The 22119-nt window shown below is 35.2% G+C and overlaps 1 protein-coding gene across 5 annotated transcripts in view; it reads left to right on the top strand.

The window, feature by feature from the left end:
• The window catches only part of RALGPS2 (Ral GEF with PH domain and SH3 binding motif 2), a 164700-nt gene that overhangs the window by 69905 nt on the left and 72676 nt on the right, over window positions 1–22119 (top strand). For 4 of the 5 annotated variants that reach the window (XM_060132614.1, XM_060132594.1, XM_060132604.1 and 1 more), the window contains exons 6-8: window positions 6274–6363; window positions 9737–9829; window positions 16574–16700. In XM_060132614.1, coding sequence (XP_059988597.1) covers window positions 6274–6363; window positions 9737–9829; window positions 16574–16700 — 310 coding nt within the window. The remainder of the gene's footprint in view (window positions 1–6273; window positions 6364–9736; window positions 9830–16573; window positions 16701–22119) is intronic. The other variant, XM_060132625.1, reaches the window with a different exon arrangement.

Here is a 22119-nt window from a genome sequence, read left to right as displayed (position 1 = left end):
TAGGATGCTTTGTATTTCTGCGGTGTCTGTTGTAACTTTTCCTTTTTCATTTATAATTTTATTGATTTGAGTCCTCTCCCTCTTTTTCTTCATGAGTCTGGCTAATGGTTTATCAGTTTTGTTTATCTTCTCAAAGAACCAGCTTTTAGTTTTATTGATCTTTGCTCTTGTTTTCTTTGTTTCTATTTCATTTGTTTCTGCTCTGATCATTATGATTTCTTTCCTTCTGCTAACTTCGGGTTTTGTTTGTTCTTCTTTCCCTAGTTCCTTTAGGTGTAAGGTTAGATTGTTTATTTGAGATTTTTCTTGTTTCTTGAGGTAGGCTTGTATAGCTATAAACTTCCCTCTTAGAACTGCTTTTGCTGCATCGCATAGGTTTTGGATCATTGTGTTTTCATTGTCATTTGTCTCTAGGTAGTTTTTGATTTCCTCTTTGATTTCTTCAGTGATCTCTTGGTTATTTAATAACGTATTTTTTAGCATGTGTTTCTGTTTTTTACGGTTTTTTCCCTGTAATTCATTTCTAATCTCATAGCGTTGTGGCCAGAAAAGATGCTTGATATGATTTCAATTTTCTGAAATTTACTGAGGCTTGATTTGTGAACCAAGATGTGATCTATCCTGGAGAATGTTCCGTGCGCACTTGAGAAGAAAGTGTAATCTGCTGTTTTTGGATGGAATGTCCTATAAATATAAATTAAATCTATCTGGTCTGTTGTGTCATTTAAAGCTTCTGAAAATGAAGCTTTAAAATGAAATTTATTTTCATTTTGGATAATCTGTCCATTGGTGTAAGTGAGCTGTTAAAGTCCCCCACTATTATTCTGTTACTGTCAATTTCCTCTTTTATAGCTGTTAGCAGTTGCCTTATGTATTGAGGTCCTCCTATGTTGGGTGCATGTATATTTATAATTGTTATATCTTCTTCTTGGATTGATCCCTTGATCATTATGTAGTATCCTTCCTTGTCTCTTGTAACATTCTTTATTTTAAAGTCTAGTTTATGTGATATGAGTATAGCTACTCCAGCTTTCTTTTGATTTCCATTTGCATGGAATATCTTTTTCCATCTCCTCACTTTCAGTCTGTATGTGTCCCTAGGTCTGAATGGGTCTCTTGTAGACAGCATATATATGGGTCTTGTTTTTGTATCCATTCAGCAAGCCTATGTCTTTTGGTTGGAGCGTTTAATCCATTCATGTTTAAGGTAATTATCGATGTGTATGTTCCTTCGACCATTTTCTTATTGTTTTGTGTTTGTTTTTGTAGGTCCTTTTCTTCTCTTGTGTTTCCCACTTAGGGAACTTCCTTTAGCATTTGTTGTAGAGCTGGTTTGTTGGTGCTGAATTCTCTTAGCTTTTGCTTGTCTGTAAAGCTTTTGATTTCTCCTTTGAATCTGAATGAGATGCTTGCCAGGTAGAGTAATTTTGGTTGTAGGTTCTTCCCTTTCATCAGTTTAAGTATATCATGACACTCCCTTCTGGCTTGTAAAGTTTCTGCTGAGAAATCAGCTGTTAACCTTATGGGAGTTCCCTTGTATGTTATTTGTCGTTTTTCTATTGCTGCTTTCAATAATTTTTCTTTGTCTTTAATTTCTGCCAATTTGATTACTATGTGTCTCTGCATGTTTCTCCTTGGGTTTATCCTGTATGGGACTCACTGCGCTTCCTGGACTTGGGTGGCTATTTCCTTTCCCATGTTAGGGAAGTTTTCGACTATAAACTCTTCAGATATTTTCTCTGGTCCTTTCTCTCTCTCTTCTCCTTCTGGGACCCCTATAATGTGAATGTTGTTGTGTTTAATGTTGTCCCAGAGGTCTCTTAGGCTGTCTTCATTTCTTTTCATTCTTTTTTTCTTTATTCTGTTCCACAGCAGTGAATTCCACCATTCTGTCTTCTAGGTCACTTATCTGTTCTTCTGCCTCAGTTATTCTGCTATTTATTCCTTTTAGTGTAGTTTTCATTTCAGTTATTGTATTGTTCATCTGTTTGTTTGTTCTTTAATTCTTCTAGGTCTTTGTTAAACATTTCTTGCATCTTCTTGATCTTTGTCTCCATTCATTTTCCGAGGTCCTGGATCATTTTCACTATCATTATTCTGAATTCTTTTTCTGGAAGGTTGCCTATGTCCACTTGGTTTAGTTGTTTTTCTGGGATTTTATCTTGTTCCTTCATCTGGTGCATAGCTCTCTGCCTTTTCATCTTGTCTATCTTTTTGTGAATGTGGTTTTTGTTCCACAGGCTGCAGGATTGTAGTTCTTGCTTCTGCTGTCTGCCCTCTGGTGGATGAGGCTATCTAAGAGGCTTGTGTAAGTTTCCTGATGGGAGGGACTGGTCATGTGTAGAGCCTGGTGTTGCTCTGGTGGGCAGAGCTCAGTAAAACTTTAATCGCTTGTCTGCTGATGGGTGGGGCTGTGTTCCCTCCCTGTTGGTTGTTTGGCCTGAGGCAACCCAGCACTGGAGCCTACCTGGCCTCTTTAGTGGGGCTAATGATAGACTATGGGGGGGCTCACGCCAAGGAGTACTTCCCAGAACTTCTGCTGCCAGTGTCCTTGTCCCCATGGTGAGCCAGAGCCACCACCCCCACCCCCCTGCCTCTGCAGGAGACCCTCCAACACTAGCCAATAGGTGTGGTTCAGTCTCCCCTAGGGTCACTGCTCCTTCCTCTGGCTCCCGATGCGCACACTGCTTTGTGTGTGCCCTCCAAGAGTGGAGTCTCTGTTTCCCCCAGTCCTGTCGAAGTCCTGCGATCAGATCCCACTAAGCTTCAAAGTCTGATTCTCTAGGAATTCATCCTCCTGTTGCCGGACCCCAGGTTGGGAAGCCTGATGTGGGGCTCAGAACCTTCACTCCAGTGGGTGGACTTCTGTGGTATAATTGTTCTCCCATTTGTGAGTCACCCACCCAGCGATTAAGGGATTTGATTTTTATCATGTTTCCGCCCCTCCTACCATCTCATTGTACCTTCTCCTTTGTCTTTGCATATGGGATATCTTTTTTGGTGAGTTCAGTGTCTTCCTGTCAATGATTGTCCAGCAGCTAGTTGTGATTCTGGTGTTCTCACAAGAGGGAGTGAGAGCACATCCTTCTACTCCGCCATCTTGGTTCCTCTCTCCACCACTTTTTTTTTTTTTTTTTTTTCCACCACTTTTTAATTTACAGTTTCTCCCTTTATCCTTTTCCTTACTATTTACCCGTGGAGGAACCTCTAGAGTCTCCCACAGTCTAGACTGCATTCAGTGCAGTTTAATATGTTCTGTGTTTTCTAGAAATTAGCTGCTGGTTCCAAAGGTTCAGTTGGGTTCAGTGCCTTTGGCAAGAGTCTGGGTTGTGTTGGGTTTTTTCATCAGGTCTGTTTCTTGATGTTAGCAGTTGTCTAGATCCATTATTTGAGGTTGTTAAAAGGTGAATTCTCATTTCATTCATTTTTATTTATTAGTGGGAATGCTTTTATAAAGAGACATTTTTCCCTCATCTAGTATTTGCATACCCAGAGGTCCATTTCCTATGGCAAGGAAGGATAAATATTGGATTTTTTTCTCTTTATTTAGCAGTTCTGAAGATAATGAATTGGTGTTGTCATTTAACGAAGACCAAGTAGTTTATTTTAATTTTATTTTGAACTCATAAATGTAAACAAAGATGATGTGTTTCAACCCATTGCAATTATTACCCTTATTGAAACTCACATTGTCCCATCTTTGGCCAATGGCAGTCTCTTCAGGTTGGCAGACCCTAGTAATCTTGTTAACAGTTTCTTTGCTATTTGTGTGGAAAGATGTTGCATGTTCATTTTGTCCATCACCTGCCCTCTGCCTGAAATCAACATTTCTTTAATAAACCTTGGTTTCTTATAGTGGGAAATGGACCTGGGTGCTAAAAATGCTCATTGCTACTAGGGTGACCATAATTTCTAGGCCATTTCAGCAGATATAGCTAGGATATCATACACACACAAATATTTAAAGATAAAATATCTCATGAGTTCTTATTAATACTTCTAATTCAAATTCAGGACCAGAGTTTTACTTCACCTCTTCCATATTATATCTGCATATCCTTTCTTCCATACCCACAATCTGGTTTTCAGGGAACACAGGGCATGATACAGTATCCTATGTGACTCATTTGCTTTAGCCTACATAACAAATAACAGTCTCAGAATAACAATACTAATACCAATAATATTCCTATAAAGAGGTAACTATATGTTTTGCAAATGTTGTATTTTTTATAATTGTATATATTGTCTGGGCATATAGGCATTATATAACGTACTCTCCTTCTTTTAACCCTCATTACTCTTATTTCTGTGAATAAGTGCATATTTAATGCTCACTACCATCCTCATGTTGATGTTTCTCTAGTCATTTGACTGTCTGAAGCTCGTTCTCCAGGAAATTACTTGGGAAGGGTTCATCGGAACAGTAATTCTTGAGTTTTTTACATGTTGACAAGTCTGCCTGTCCTTTGTATGAAATTTTCTTTCTTGATAATATTTGATATAGTACTCCATTTTTTTTTCTGGCAGAGTGTTGCTATTGAAAAGTCTGATGATAATTAAATTTTCTTTTCCCTAAAAATCACTTTCTCTTTTTGTCTCGGCCTAAAGATTTTTTTCCTCTAAGTCCAGTAATTTCATTAATCTATGCCTCAGTGTTGATCATTCTGGGGCAGTGTTCTCAGGTGTGGTTGGCTTTAGCTGGGACTTTCAACTGGGGAGCACCTACACTTAGCCTTTCTGGCATGGTGCTCTCAGGGTAGTTGGACTTCTTACATGGTAGTTTAGGAGTCCCAGAGAGAATGTTCCAGCAATCAAGGCAGGGGCTGCATGTTCTTTTATGACCTTTTCCTGGAAGCCAGCATCAGTTTTGTTAATTTTCTGTTTCTTGAAGCAGTCATGAGCTTGTCTAGGTTCAACAAGAGGTGACATACACCCCAACTTTCAATGTGAGGAGTGACAAAGAATTTGTGGCCATGTTTTTAATTTTATTTTTACTTTTTTTTTTAATTAAAAAAATTTTTATTGAAGTATAGCTGATTAACAATGTTGTGTTAGTTTCAGGTGTACAGCAAAGTGAATCTGTTACACAAATACATATATCCACTCTTTTTTAGATTCTTTTTTTTAATTACCATAGTATTTGACATAAAATTTAATTAAATCAATGATTATGCAGTTTAGATTGAATCGTAATTAATATTTGCTAAGGTTGTTAAAATATCTAAAGTATAACTTTAGATATACTGTAGAAGTAAACTTTATTAGAATCAGGGATAATTATTGCCATTAGTAGCTCAAGTATAGTAACAAATATAAAGATGGCTTGGTAAAATATATACATTTTACATTTACACATTTGTTTAGAGGTGAAAGTTGCAAGTAAAATCTAAAATATTTCTCACTAAGAAAAGGTGACAAAATATCAGGCAGTGGCTTTATCCTTTGCACTAAGATTTCTAACTGCATCCTGTTTTTAGGTTTGTATAATTTTGAACCAACTGATAGTGCTTTGATTTTGCTTTCATAGTACATGAATATGTTACATACATATTACTTTATATCATATGATAAGCCCACTATTTTCACCAGAGTAGAGCATTTTAGTAATGTTACAGATCTAGTCAGCATTCTGATGAATGATTTTTAATGTTTTTTAAAAGAAATCTTGAAAATGGTTTCATTGAATTAGAAAACATTACATAATTTTAAAAATACAATCTTAATTTTAGAGTGACTTAGATATATTTTTCTTTATGATATTTTATTTCAGTTTATTCATACCAGTAAAACTGTACTTGAGATTCTTTACACTTATGATTCTACTCAATGTAAATAAAATGGCAGCATGGGATTACACAGCCACAGTAAAACATACTATAGCATGTTTTACAATGTCTGATCTTAGAGCTTGTCTATTTCTGCCAAAGTGTTTCAAAATACAGCAGAAAACACTTTTATAGTGCTCATGTTGCATCACTCTGGTTTTATTGCATTCTCTTTTCCTTCAAAATTTGTATTAGCTTTTATAAATTAAAAATTGTAGTGATGTTTTTATGTGTGTGTACACACTTATATACATTTCTATATCTGTCTGTGTATATATGAAGTGTATGCAACATTTGAAGATTGTTTATGTCCTGGTGGTGAATCAAGGGAAAGAGAAAGTATTTTTTTTAACAGCTATCTGTTTCTCAAATAGCTCTTGTCATTAATTTGATCCTAGTAAGTAAAGAATCTTGCTATTCAACTATTTTTAATTTCTATTTGCAGGTAAGCTTTTGGGTTGTTAGAGAGATTCTTCATGCTCAAACATTAAAAATTAGAGCAGAAGTTTTGAGCCACTATATTAAAACTGCTAAGGTAAGACAAACTTGTGTTTCTATTTTTGAGTTTAATCATTTAGCAACGCTTGTAAGTAAATGTTTGCCTGTGACACTATGTTCACTTTTTATCGACCCTAGAAAATATGGCCTACTGACTAATAATATAAGTCTGTTTTTTAAATTGAATGCCTGTTTCCTTTGCCTTTTCTTTTATTCCTCCTGTCTTCCTCCCCTTTCTTTTATACTTTTCCTCCCTCTCTCAGAGAAGCTGAATTACATAATATTTGACTGGGCAGAGGTCAGATTATGATGAAGTTTAATATTTATAAAATACTGGTCTATTCTGCAGGTGATTGAAAAAGCCTTATAGGATTAAGTAGGAAAATACGTATCAATTATTTGCCTTTGAAATAGATCACTCTGCCAACCATATGGAGAATGATAAGACTATTTTTTTTTAAATAGTATAAATGAGGATGTTAACCAAATACCTTAATTGAGCAACGTAGATAATAGATGCAGCAAGAGAAATAAAACATGGATTTCAAGGATAGTCAAAATTTAGAGAGGAGGATGGAATAGAACATTCAAGATTTTATTAAAATTTGTAACAACTCCAAATTTATGTTAACTAAAAAGAGGTATAATTGTAACCATATCTGTCATTATTCTTATAATAAATGCATAACTTATCTCACCTGTGAACAAAGATGGAATAAAATGAGGATATCATTTTTACAATTGTAAATTATTGTAAAAATGTAATTATTGTAAGTCATAACTCTTCCATATTTCCCCCTTGAGCACCTTGGAACAATTGTATTCTAACATTCTATGGCACTAGGTGGCAGAGCTAGCCTTCTGAAAATTTGATATTTTGCAGAAGTGTCATAAAATTTTTAAAAACATTCTTTGTGATATGTTAGATAAATATTGGGTTTTAGCTAATAGAAGTCCATGACTTTTCTCCATAGATCCTGAATTTGCATTATTGTTTTCTGGTATTTTTGTTAGTTTTTTTTTTTATGTACTTGTTGTATGTTCCACTCAGAACCACCAAATTTTGTCCATCAAACCTGCCATTATCCTCATCAAATAATCATTTAATTCCAATTCAGACTCTTAGGCTTTGAGTTATTTTTGACGGTGTTTACTTTCATCTCAAGCCCTAAATTCATAATTTTTTTGTCTCATTTCTGTCTCTTAAATCCCTGTAGTTAGACTCGCCTTCTGTATTCAGTTTGTTATAAAACTGGCAGGTCTTTCTCTTCTTTTAGTAGGTTGTTTCAGTTACGGTTCTGTAGAGACAGAAAAAAAAAATACGCACACACATATATATATGTATATAATGTATAAAAAGATTTAAGGAATTATCTCGTGTGATTAGGTGGGGGGAAACGCAAATCTGAAATCTGTAGGGCAGACAGCCTAGAAACTTGGGCAGGAGTTTCTAGATTTTTGCTGTTATAAGTACCACTGCTTATAAAGCATTCATGTGTGAGTCTCTTGGTGCTCAACTGCAGGTTAAAGCCCTAGAAATATAGAGAGAAAAGACAAATTTATCTTCAAAGAAATGACAGTTACACCACTAACTTTCATTGAATCTGGTGAAAAATAACATTTTTTGTGTGTTGGCTGTTTAGGTTTTCTCTCCTGAAATGTCTGTTCAAGATCTTTGAACAATTTTCTATTATAGTATTGGTCTTTGATTTTTATAGCAGTTTTAAAAATATAATTCCAGATACTAAAGTTCTTTGCTATATTCTTTGCATACATCTTCCTATTTGTGACTTGTCTTATAACTCTTTTCATGTTATCTTTTGATATAGATGCTCTTAATTTTAATAGTCAAATGTATTAATCTGTAATTTTCATTTTCTGATTTAAGAATATCTCACTTAAATATCTTACTCTCACCTCTGAGAATATCAAAGATTTTCTCTTATATTATTCTTTAAAAGTTCTACAGCTTTGATTTTGATATTTAATTCATCTGAAATTTTAGATATAATATGTAGGAATTATGGATTCCAGTTCATATTTTTCCATATGAATAATCCTGTTGGCACCATTTTTTAAATCTTTTTAAAAAGTTCTCTTTCTTTTGTCTGGAAGCATTGTTATGTCATCCTTGTTCTTGAAAAATGCTATTCCAGACTTACAGTTGTTTTTGTTTTTAATTTACTCTACTTGGGATTTCTTGAACTTACTAGCCCTGGGAATTAGTGTCTTTTGGTAATTTGAGAAAATAATCCACCATTATCTCTCATATTGTTTCTACCCCATTGTTTTTTATCATGTCCGTCTGAAGCTCCATTAAGATAAATGTTGGCCTTTTTTGCTCTTCCTTTGATGTCTCTTTACCTTTTATTTCACATTTTTTAAAAGACCCTTTGGCTTTTATGTTGCTTTCTAGATAATGCCTTCATTTTTAATCTTCATTTTATTTGAGGCTAATACCTGATGTTCTCCATTTGTGAATTATTGTTTCCTTGTATTTATCCTTTTCCTTTTCCTTTTTTTCTCTTACTTGAGTTCATATTTCTTGAAATTTTATGGGGGTTCTTTGAGACCTGAGTTAAGGTGGTATTAGTTAGGGTTCTTCAGAGGAATAGAACCCTTCACTTTGCCTTGGTTTTCATATTCAGAACAGGCCATTTTTGCCTTGGAGTCGCTTCATGGTGAGGACAGTTTTTAAATGATAAGACCATTGAGATGTAAGCGTCTGATAGTTTGAAGAAACCTGGGCAATTAGCAATAATTTGACAAAAATAGTAGATCTCTCGGTAAACGGTTGGAACCTAGCATTAGATGGGAGCCTTCTGCACGGAGGCTGTAAAAAGCAAGGTCTGGTATTGGGAAGCAGGTGGATATCCCAACATGAACAAGGAACAAAGGATTTGAAGATTCAGCCAGGAGGAAGCAGGAAATTGAGGAGGGCTATGGAAAGCAGGTTTGAACCCTAGCCCTGGAATAATGGGGATCCTGAGTAGGACACCAGATCAGGATCCTGGGCATGGACCCTTCCTTTAAACTCAGATCATAAGGCAGAGGCTAGTAATATTTCAGTATAAGGAAGGAAACTGCTTACAAGAAATGAGGATGCATGGTCATACCAGGTAACCTTGATACTGAGCCATAATTTTGGTTTTCTTAATGTATTACACAACTAGAGGTAGATCTGTTCCCAGAGCTTGGGGGCAGTGCCAAGTTAGAATGTGGAAGTTCTATTGTGGGCCGAAATCAGCTTACTGTAAATATAGTGGATACCCCAAAGACAAATCTCAACAATGAGGGTAATAAGTACTAGAACACTACCAGTTGCCTAGATTATACTTGTTGTTAAAGTTGTCTTGTATTCATGCTGTTTATTTTTCATCTCTCCTCCCTGCTTTTCTTAAATCTTCCAGAAACTGTACGAGCTGAATAACCTTCACGCACTTATGGCAGTGGTTTCTGGCTTACAGAGTGCCCCAATTTTCAGGTTGACTAAAACATGGGCGGTGAGTAATTTTCCTTAGTTAATGAAAGGTTAGACTTCCTGTTGGAAGTAAAGATGTGTTAGTTCCTTTTATAGTTCTTAGTAAGGTTAATATTATGATAATAGATAAGGATTTTTGAAGTACTTTGTACTGTTCTTTGAAACCTACATACTTTTTTCTCTCTCCTTAAATAAGTATTTCACTAGGCTTGTTAGGTATTTTTTGGGTAAATTAACAACTTGGTGCTTCGTTTCTGCTCTTTAGGAACTCATTTTTCTAGAACCTCTTTAAACATCTTTGACAACATAGCATTTCAAGCTTATTGATGGGAAAGTGTAAATGCAAAAAAAAAATTGTGTTAATCATGTAAAGATTATGCTTTTGGAAAATTTGAGGACGATACAAATTGTAATTTTCAAAAAAAAATTTACTCATTCAGATTTCCATTATTTTTTAGTCAATAAACTCTCAGGTTGTTTCCTTAGGAACAATGGGAAATCTGATAGTTAACATGAAAGTAGGCAGTGTTTCTGCACATTGTGGTATTATGCTAATCATATTTGGTTCTATTACTTTAACAAGGTCAGGGTGTGAATTTTTACTTGTGCAAATTTGTGTACTTTTACAGTTGATTAACCGGATACTGGCCTCAAGGTTTCTAGATATTTTTCATTTAGATTTTATATAACTGAAATTTTAGATTCAGTTAAATCTGTTCATATTTAATACTGTTCTTTAATGTAAAAGAGGAATGATTTTGTTTACTACATTTTGTACAAAGGGTTAGTGTGTTCTTACTGTCCTGTAATAAAGACTTGACTGACTTTAAAACACTTTTTTACTTGATAAAATATAACTTTGTTTTTAATTAGCCTAGTGCTGTTTTCACTTTTCATAGTATCTGAAGAGACAGATGTTTCTCATGAAAATTAGGGTAGATTTCTATACTGGAAAAACATTAGCTTGGAACAGTTTATGGTCCTCTTTATATTTTATTTGTATTTTAGAAACACCTGAGTGAACGGTTTTCCTACTCTAAAAATTATTTTTAATGATGACCTTATTTGTTAAAATTTGAACTTAATGAGGGAATGGAAATGATTATAAATATACAGTTATGAATTCCATCTTTGAAGTTTTAGGGAAAAGAATTATACTCTGGTTTATATTGTGGTTTAGAAATGAGATACATTTCCCTCAAGTTAATTTTTATTTTCCTTGAAGTTATTTTCGTTGTCTCCCTCATGTATTGCATGGAGAATAATTTTGTTTAAATTTAGTAACAGCTCTATTATTAATCTGAATAAAATTTTTGGTATTTATATTAAACTTTAAAATATTCCACTTTGTGCCAGGCACTGTCTAATTGCTTGACATGCATAGTGAATGATACAGACAAAGTCCATTCTTGTACAGCTAACATTCTTCTGGGGAAAGATAAGCTGTAAATAAATGAATGATATATCATAAATAGTGATAAACGCTCTGTAGAAAAGTAAAGCAGAGTAAGTGAGATATAAGATACTTCCGTGCTTTCCTTTTTATGATGTGTGGTAAGAGGCTCTGATAAGTGACATTTGGGTAGAGACCTAGAGTAACTGAGGAAAACATTCATGTGCATATCTGAGAGAAGAGAATTCCAAACAAGTAGCCAGTGCAAAGGGCCTGGCAATGTTCACAGAATAGCAGGGTGGTCAGTGTTGGCAGAGTGAAACAAGCTAAGGAGTAGTTGATGACAGGAGCTGAATTCAGAGAGATGGCATCGAATAAGAGAATGCAGATGCAATTTACTGATATTCAGGGAGGTATAGAGAAGGAGTGTTGGGGGGGGGTTCCATCTTATACATATCAATTTTGAGTTGGCTGATAAAATATTCACGTGGAACTATAAGGTCAGAGTTAGGTATACAAGTTTAATAGAACAGTTAGAGCTAGAGATACATTTTTGTGATCATCAGCATAAAGATAGTATTTAAAACATGAGGTTGTAATCAACAAAGGAAATATCACGGGTAAAAGTTTTCCACAGTCAGGTAAAGAAGGTGTTTCAAGAAAGAGTGCTCACCTGTGTCAAATGAGAACTTTGAGATGACCATTGAATCTGGAAGTTGGAAAGGATTGGTGACCTTGGCAGAGGTGGCTTCAGTACGGTAGTGGGGTGAAAGACTGATTGGATTTGAGAGAATGGTGGAGAAAAAAATGGGACAGTAAGTACAGAGAATGCATTTGAGGAATTTTGCTGTAAAGGACTGGGGTGAGGTCCTGTAGAGAAATCTGGCAGTAGCTGGAGGGAAATAGGATATTAAAGGTTCGTGGCGTTTTGTTTTCATTTTGAAGATGAGATCCATGACAATATATTTGTATGTTGGTGCAATGATCTAATATAATAGAATGAGGAAATAGTAAGAGAAAAAAGAGTCACTCCAGTGATACCTACTAGATTAGGCACGAGGGAATGAGGTCCAGTACTCTAGTGGGGCAGGAACAGTTTATCCATTTTAACAGGAGAGAAGGGGATGCATTTGGTTACAGACACAGGTATGTTGGTAGATTTGGTGGTGGGATTCTGCAGAAGTTCTTCTGATGCTTTATTTCATAAGACATAAGAAGCAAGGTCATTAGTTGAGAGTGGGGGAGGTCTTGGTTTGCAGAAGGAGGAAAGGATGAAAGTCATCTAGGAGAGTGTGAGAGTGAATTAACTAGAGAAACATTGTAGGTTTGGTAGGTCTTATGAAGGTCCATTTGAGATTTTTGGTCGGGAACTTACAGTGAAACCAGTCAGGAAAGTTATGTACTCTCCAGCCAGGTTCGGGTGTTCAGCATTAACCTGGAGAAGTGCAGATAATTGTATTTAAGCAGAGATGGATTTTTTTTAGGCTTGTTTGTACCACAGAGGGGTCAAGGATAGTATAAGAGATAAAGTAGTCAAAAGTAAAAGTTGTTTTAGTGATAGACGAGGAGTTTAACCCAAGTAAAAGGAAAGAGATAATGAACATTGAAAAGGTAGTATGGTAACTGGTGGAAATCCTGGTGCCCTCAAATATTTATTGGGTTCAGGACGTCCTAGGGAGTGGAGGCTGAGTGGTGGAAGATGAGATGATTCAAAGAGGAGTGAAGAAACTTAGAAACCAGGGTATTGGGAGTATCGTCTGTATAAAGACTGCAGTCATCAGGATATAAGAATAATATTGGTTCATAGACTCTTCTTCTCCAACTACTAAAATCTTAATGATGGGAAAATAACTTGTAGCTCTATTAATGACAGTAATATAAGTGTTGTAATCTAGTGTTCTTTTGTCCAGTACTATAGCCACTAGCCACATGTGGCTATTAAATTTAAATCCTTAGGATTAAATAAAATTTAAGGTTCAGTTCCTTAGTCTTTCTAGCCATGTTACAAATGCTCAGTAGTCACATGTGGCTAGTGGCTATTGTATGGACAGCACAGACGTAGAACATTTCCATCATCACACAAAATTTGATTGGACAGCACTGATCTAGTGCTTGAACTTAATTAGAAGCTGGAAGATTTTGGGGAGGATAGTGTGACAATAAGCTGGAAGGAATTGTGAAGAGAAAGGAGGAAGAACGGCACCTAACTGAACTCCAGACTGATGTTACAACGTTTGTAAGAAAAGAAAGAGAATGCTTCAAGAAAAGGTCAAAGATGGGACTTTTGCAGAGAACGGACCCTGAGTCCTAGAGGGTACAGTTGGAAAGGATTGAGAGGGGTAGGGTATCGGGTCACGTTAGAAGATAATAAAGATCATATGAATGAAGAATTGAGAGTGTTTGGGGTTTTCTTTAAAACCGACAAAGGGAATGTACCAGAAAAAATCCAAGTGGGGGAAATATTAGCAACGTTCGCTTTAACATCAAGGAAAAGGATGCCCATTTTCACCGTTTCTATTCAACATAGAGATCTTAGCCAGCACAGTCAGAAAAAAATGATTAGAAATAATAGGATTTATCCTCAAAAAATTAGAATTACATAGAGTTACCATTTATCCATCAATTCCACTTCTGGATGTATACCCAAAAGAACTGAAAGTGGGGATTCAAACATATTTTTACACCAGTGTTCAAAGCAGTATGATTAACAATAACCAAAAGGTATGAACAATCCAGATGTCCACCAACAGGTAAATGGATGTACAAAATGTGGTATAAACATAGCATGAAATATTATTCAGCCTTAAAAAGGAATGAAATTCTGACACATGCTGCACCATGGATAAATCTTGATGATATTATGCTAAATGAAATGAGCTAGACACAATAGGACAAATACTGAATGATTCCATATATATGAGGTTCCAAGAGTAGTCACATTGGTTGAGACAGAAAGTAGAAAGTGGTTACCAGGGCCTGGGAGGAACAAGCAATGAGGAGTTTCTGTTTAATGGGTGTGGAGTTCCAGTTTGGGAAGATGAAAAGAGTTCTGTCCTTGGGTGGTTGCAGTGATTGGCCGATGATGCTACTAAACTATATACTTCAAAATGTTTAAAGTGGTAAATATTATGTATATTTTACCACAGCCTTTTAAAATAGTCTTCTGAAAACAAGTCTCTGCTATGCCACTGGAGATTGAATCCTTTCAATCTAGTTATTGATTTGTTTTGAAAATTCCAAAATATAAGTTATTTTTATACATGTTAGACTGTGTGGTTCTTTAGTTTTGTGTTTCAGATGTGTCAAGATCAGTTATGAGTCCCAAGTAATTTGTTTCTCCTGATACTGTACCAGAGTTTTAGAATGATTGACTTTGGAAAAAAAGAATAAGTTTCTTTTTATCCCTGCTATGTCATGTCAGTATATTTTGCACATTTAAATGCTTTGTTATGTGGGAGAGAAAAGGATGTTTGGATTTACAGGTCACTCAAGCAGAGAGTTGCACCTAATCTTGAAAATGCCGATCAAGTGTGTTGAAGCTGGGCCACAAAAAGCTGTGAAACCAGTGTTTCAGACCCTGGAAAATCTATCTAAAACATTCAGGCAAAGAACTCCTTGAACTCTTGTGTTTTAAAGAGAGAGGGATATTGGTCAGACATTTTCTTGATAAAGATTATCCAATGGTAATCTGCCTCTTGGAGCCTGTGAAAAATAGATTCCAACATCAATTCCAACTGTACTACTTGTAATACTAGAAAGAGCAGGTGTTAGAGTTTTCTGTCTCCAGGACCAGACTGAAAAACAGGACCCTGAAAAACAGTACCTAGTCTTTGTGAGTGGATGACTGATGAGTGTTGATATGTACTGCTTCTCCTTTGAATCTCAGTCACCTCATCTTTAAATCAATCCTCTGACTTTTCTGTTAACCTCATAGGAGAATTAGAATTTTATTGGTGGAAGTGTTTTGCCTACTATAAAATAACGTAAATATTTTATGATACAAAGTGAAATCTGATTACATCATAATGAAATAGTAACTTCACATATTTAAAGAGAAAAAATTTTTTCAGAGTCTTTGGAATACTTAAAAATACATATTTTCTGAATCTTTTAGTTAATACTTTTTGGGTGACTGACCCTGCTTTTCTTTTATTCCCCTTGATAGCTCCATTTTTTCTCAAAGGGCACCCACTACAAATCTACTCCTCAAGCCTCCTAAAACAGCTGCTGTTGATTGATCAACTGTATGCAATATAGCACTGATCAAAGGGATCAAAGAAAAAAATGTCAAAAATCCAAACATGTAAATCATAGTTGTTTTTCTTTTTTTAATTTATTTATTTAATTTATTTATTTTTGGCTGCATTGGGTCTTCATTGCTGTGCATGGGCTTTCTCTAGTTGCGGAGAGCGAGGGCCTACGCTTCATTGCGGTGTGCAGGCTACTCTTCATTGTGGTGCGTGGGCTTCTTATTGTGGTGGCTTCTCTTGTTGCAGAGCACGGGCTCTAGAGCACAGGCTCAGTAGTTGTGGCTCACGGGCTTAGTTGCTCCGCGGCATGTAGGATCTTCCCGGACCAGGGCTCGAACCCATGTCCCCTGCATTGGCAGGTGGATTCTTAACCACCGTGCCACCAGGGAAACCCTAAATCATAGTTTTATAGTTACTGGTAGGACTAGCCATGATTAGCTTTATCAAGGAAAATTATTACTTAAATTATGAAATGCAGTATTTATTTCTTAATGATTATGTAAGATTTATCTTTGAAGAGGCAGGGGACAATGCATGAAAATATTTGGGCATTTGAGCTGAATATGAATACATGATTATTATTATTTTATTTTTTATTTTTTTGCGGTACGCGGGCCTCTCACTGTTGTGGCCTCTCCCGTTGCGGAGCACAGGCTCCGGACGCACAGGCTCAGCAGCCATGGCTCACGGGCCTAGCTGCTCCGCGGCATGTGGGATCTTCCCGGACCGGGACACAAACCCATGTCCCCTGCATCGGCAGGCGGACTCTCAACCACTGCGCCACCAGGGAAGCCCCATAATTATTTTAAATTAGGAAAATGATTAATAAAAATTATTTAGCCATTTAAAATAGTAAAGATAAGAAATAATGTATAATTTACTACTTAGTAAGTTAATTATTTTATGTACATACAAAGTATATTGTATTTTAAAAATAATGAATTTGGGTTTATTATATTAATAGACATGTTTGATTTTGTTTTATTTATATACTACCAAAATATAATTAAAGAAGATATAACTTTGAAATTAAAATTCAAATTTATAGTAACTATAACTTCAAGTCTTTGCTATAATAAAATTGGATTCGGAAATAACTTAGGCTTTTCTGTTTGTTTTTTAGTTATTAAGTCGAAAAGACAAAACTACCTTTGAAAAATTAGAATATGTAATGAGTAAAGAAGATAACTACAAAAGACTCAGAGACTATATAAGTAGCTTAAAGATGACACCTTGCATTCCCTATTTAGGTGAGTTACATCATGTGTGTTCATTATGCCTGGTTGTTGCTCTGCCTTAATCAGTAGTTTATATAAAATTCAATATATTTTAAAAGTTCGTGTGTCCTTTAAAGAAATTAAAGGATTGTTAAGTTGAAAAAATAGACTAGAGGAATGTGTTAACTTATTACCTGGAGTGTATTTTCATGTCTTCTTAGAGATGGACCATATGGTAAAGCAATATGTTTTACCTATTTTAGTAATGCTTTTAAAGAATGAACCAATAGTTTGCCGTGAAGTTTAATGCTGTCAAAATATTTAACATTAACTAAAGAAATTGATCAAAAGATTTAATGAATTTATTTTCAACATTGTGAGTTCTCGCTTTATGTAGTTGGCAGATATTTTACAGTGAATTATGAAAAGCAGTCTCAATGAATATTGGTGTTACTGTTTTCCTGGAAGAAATTAGCTGTTTAGCTGTGGAACTTTAGCTCAGTGCTGAGACAGACAAATCTGTATTTGACATATTATTTGCCTAAGAATGTATCTCTTTACTGTATAGTTTACAGTGTTGATGAATTCCAAGAATTATTGAACCTAAACATTATAAGCTTATGTTCAACAAAATATGAATAGTAGTGCCTTATTAGGTATTTGAATAAAAAAGACTGAAACTATACCATTTTAAATGTATATGTAAATTTAAATACAGAAAATACTTTATATTATATATACCTAGTATATGCATTAAAATAAATTGGTCTGATCCCATGTAGAGAGTAATCAAATGAAAACATTTGCTTTGTCCCAGTATCCCCTTTGCTCCCCTATTTCCACTTTGTCTTTTATGTAACTACTCATACTGGATTTCACCATAACTATTTTTGAAAATAATGGAAAAAGCTGTTACTAGTTTAGGAGACTCTACAGTGTAAACTTTGAAGTCTTTACAATACCAGTGACCGGAACACAAAGTAGGGACAAAGACAGTTGATGACACTGTCATTCAGCTGCTCTACGGCATCAGCCTTAGTTTGTCAGAGAAGACTTGAACTTATTAGACCATTGTGGGACATTCTAGAATTCCAGTGATAATGGGGAATGTTGTACACCCTGAATTGAAGGCAGAATACTCCTATGCATTGTATAGATAGTGGCCACTACATACCATTTGTCTGTTTCTTTGATAAATAGTTCAGGGCCATAATAAGCATGACTCAGTCAGAGAGGCTGTAAGCTGGATATTAGGAAAGACATTCTGCATGTGCTTCACTTTTTACCACTTGTCACCTTGGCTGTGCCCATTCTTGAAAGATGTAATTTGGGGAGCGGAAGAACAGAGGATTTTAAAAAGTCATCAATATCTTCATACTCCATAAAAACATAAACTTTTTATAGCATAAAGAACATTAGACTGAGAATTGGGAACCATAAATTCCAAAATGGCTCTACCATACTAACTTTTCAAGTCATTGAATTGTCTTCTTTAAGCCTTGTTTTCTTTACCTAGAAATAGCACACATAGGACCAGAATCATGTTCTTCTTAAGGCTGGCTGGGACCACAGTGGTCTCTTGTATCTAATTCACTTATATTACAATTGAGACAACCGAAGTCCAGAAAGGTAAAAGAGCTGGCTCATAATCCTAAAACCTAGTTAATGACAAATCTGAAGTTCTGATCTAGCATCTTTCCAATTATACCTGCTAAACTCTCATTCTAAAATTTACTGATTCTATGATTGCATTTTTTTCTCATTGAAATGTTTTTCTCAAATTTCATAATTTGTATTTTTTAGAAAAAGATTATTTCCTATTGAAAATGAGAAAATAACAATATAAATCCTTGTGCTCTGATGTCTAGTTCAGAGGTCTTTGTTTTATATTTATTCACAGTAGAGACTTCAGTACAAGATTTGATGTTGTCTGTGCATGTGCACATAAGCGTACTCTCATGCATGTACAGGGACGGGGTGGGAAATCGTTGAAATAGTGGAATCTGGAAAGGTTTTCCATTAAAGAATATACCTGTTTTCTCCCAGCACTGGTATCTAAAACAGAGTAATTGTTCCTGTGGGTTAAAGCAAATGAGGCAAATACTGAGGTGCAGAAGTTGGTTTGGAGAAAATAATAGAACCATGATCTTTCCTGTGTCTTCAGTTTGGTCTCCATTGACTCCTCAATTCAGTTCTTTTTCAGTTTATATATTTTCATGACCCAGAATCTCCCTTCTCACTATTACCTGTAATTTTGTGAGAGGTTGATGCTAGTTATTTCTGCTTATTGAAATTCTCCACTTGTAGCACCAGTCTCTCTTGATTTGCCTTCTGCGTTTCTGGCTTTTGTTTTATCGATTTCTCTTTCTCTGCCTTTCTCTTAAATCTGTTCTTATAAAGGTCTCAGTCTACTTCTTTTCTTCCTCTATACGCTCACTTGGAGTAGTCTCATGCAGTTTTTTTCTGTATATTGCCTGATGACTCCCAAATCTTAGACTAGACCTGTACATCTAATTGTCTTTGTAATTCCTGCAGCCTGGTAACATTTTAGGTACTCAAATACTCAAATAGTGATTGAACGAGATATGTATTGGTAACTCTTAATTTAGCATGTTCAGAAGTAAATTCATCGTTTTTCCCCTTCTTCCATACCTGATCCCCATCTTATTTCCTGACTTAGTCTACTAGTGATCACAGTGTTGCATTATCTGCACTGCTCCACCACCCTAGAAACCTGGGGGTTTTGTTTGTGTTTTTTTTTTTTTTACTGGATTTCTCCTCCTCCACTTCTTATATTCTCTGTTGACGCAAGATGCATGTTTCTGAGGGTTATTCAAGAACTAGAAGCCAAAAGGGGGGGGTGGGAAATGGCAAAAACTTAAAATAGAGAACATACACTTTAGCATCTACATAATTTTATACATTGGATTCTTCATATAATTATTCATCCCTATACCAATTTGTGAAGAAGCATCTGAGAATGTAAGATGATTGTGGAACATTTGGCACAAACATTTGGTAGACTTGGGAAGGGAAAGTGAAACATTGAAACGTTTGTCAGACAAGTTATTGTGACTCAGTTTAGTTCATTTCCAGCATGAAAATCGTCTTTTTAATGTAGTGACAGTTGCATTTTATCGCAAACTTTGAGATTAACTGTATTCATTCCATCTATCAAAACATACATGCTTTTCCTAAGAAAATGTGAAGCATTTTCAACTTCATACAACTTTTTGACTGCTTGATTTATTTATGTATGTCATAGACAGCTGGTTCATTTTCTCATTCCTAATCTTCAATACCAAAGTGTATTGAAGAATGAAGATTTTACAATAGTTTATATCCTGTTAATATTTACATTGTTCATATTTTGTTCTAATTTAAAATGAATTAGGATTGTGATTTTTAAATTTAACTTTTCTTTATTTCAGAATTTTTTACCAGTCATATTAAACTAGGCCCAGTGCAGATAGATGCCAAAAATGTCAACATTTACAAGATGCTGTACATTTGATAGGAGAGAACCTGTCCCGAAGACATTTGAAAGATAATGCTCATTATTCATATTGGTAGCTTCTATTTAACTATCTGTCTTCAAATATACAGAATTTGCATAATGCTACCCTTCATCCACTATGTCTGCAAAGGTTCTTTTGGAACAAATGTATCAATCAAAAGAATCTGTCTACAGTGCACAGAGAAAAGGTGAAGGCTAATTATCTATTTCTTAACATGAGAGACATGATCCAAACTGTTGGTGTTTTTGCCCCTAAAAATTATGATCAGAACCAACCATTTTTTGTGAAGCTTAAAAAAGAATATGGAGGTTTGTATGCTGACAAAACTCTTATTTTGATACTGCCAGATTTATTTATAATTCAATGTGGATTAAATTATAAGAAGTAGAAAATGTTTTCTTGGCTTTCAACTCATCATCCCTTGAAAAATTGTCTCTTCTGTTGGTTTGCATTCAAGGTAAAAATTAGTCAGCCTGGACAATATAGTGAAAAATTCTTAGACTAAGGATACAGTTTTTCTGGAGAGAAATAGTTTGGCAAATCTCAAGGAAAAAATTGTTTTATATGAGAATTATTGCTTTAAATCTGAAAATCATTAACAGCACTCATTTGTTCTTGTCATTGGAGAACAATCTTAAGGAGCTTATTGCAGAATTTGGCATGGGAAGTTTTGCTTTGCTGGAGAGAGAGAAAAAGAACATTGTGCAAAAATAATTTAGTTGTATGAAACATGATAAATATTCTTTCATGTGCATTTTCTAACCTCATTTCTACTTTATTTATGTAATTTTGGGAAGATGCAGTAGCTCAACCAGCTTAGGTGGTTTTCTGAGAAGGAAAGCATATGTTTTTAGAACTATGGAAGTAAGTTGTTGCAGTTCTATACATTGCTTTCTATTAAGTAGAAGCAGAATGTTACAGAGAAGTTTTTTTAAACTCTCCTGCCCTTCTGTAGGACATGAGTACACTATTTTGATGTGTCTACGTATGACTCCATCTCTTGTAGAGAAAGTCCCCTGCCCCAACTTAAAGATTTTCAAAATAGGCCTTTTTTTTTTTTTTTTTTTAAGAAGAGAAAAGCTGTCCTTATATCCATCTGTAATATGGGATATAGTGCCCCTGTCATCCCCTGTCCTCTGACAAGCACCATTTTGTTTTCATTAATCTCTTTCCCTCGGCAGTGTACAAGCCCTGAATTTGTCTTGGTCCAGGGCTCTATGTTTAGCATATAGAATGAAAGCAGGCACTTACTTACTTATTGGTTGACTTAATTAATTATATGATCCCTTTCTGGCTCTTCCCATTGTTCCAGCAACTTCTTTTGTTTTAAATACAATACATTTATTTGCATGCACTTTTGTATACCACTCCCTGCCCACCCCCAGTTTTCTTTTTGGTGCATCAGCTGGCCATCCAGTGTTTGCTTAGCTCTGTTCTTGGTGATAGATGTAGAACAGGGATCAAAATGGACTTTGTTCCTTCCTTTGTGGAACTTAACATCTCTTTAATGCCAAAGGCTCAAGTTGATGTCATTACCTTGTGAATAATCTCTCCTATATCCTATGTCATGAAAGAGGTACATAGCATTACCAGGCCTTGATAGCGGTGTCCTCATCACAGCTAATGAGATGTTTAAAGCATGCCTAAATTTACAAGGACTTTCAGATTTTATCTGATCCTCTTTTATGTTTCACTAGTTTTTAACCTATGTTGATCTCTGAGTAGAATATAGTTCTTTAGTTTTACGTTAGTTTGAGAAATTTTTGCTTATCTATGTATAAATATTTTCAAAAATAGTAGCTTTTTATTCGCATTTCTATTCAGATAATTTCAACAAAGTCCAAAGCTTTCTGCAGCTCTCTGGGAATTAATGAGATTGTTTTCCTGCCCCATTGGTAGAATTTTACTTGGTTAAAATGTATAGAAGTCTCTGA

Source organism: Lagenorhynchus albirostris, chromosome 2 (assembly GCF_949774975.1).
Source record: "Lagenorhynchus albirostris chromosome 2, mLagAlb1.1, whole genome shotgun sequence".
Taxonomy (NCBI): domain Eukaryota; kingdom Metazoa; phylum Chordata; class Mammalia; order Artiodactyla; family Delphinidae; genus Lagenorhynchus; species Lagenorhynchus albirostris.
Note: the sequence above shows the minus strand (reverse complement) of the source record. Positions and strands in the feature narration are given on the sequence as shown.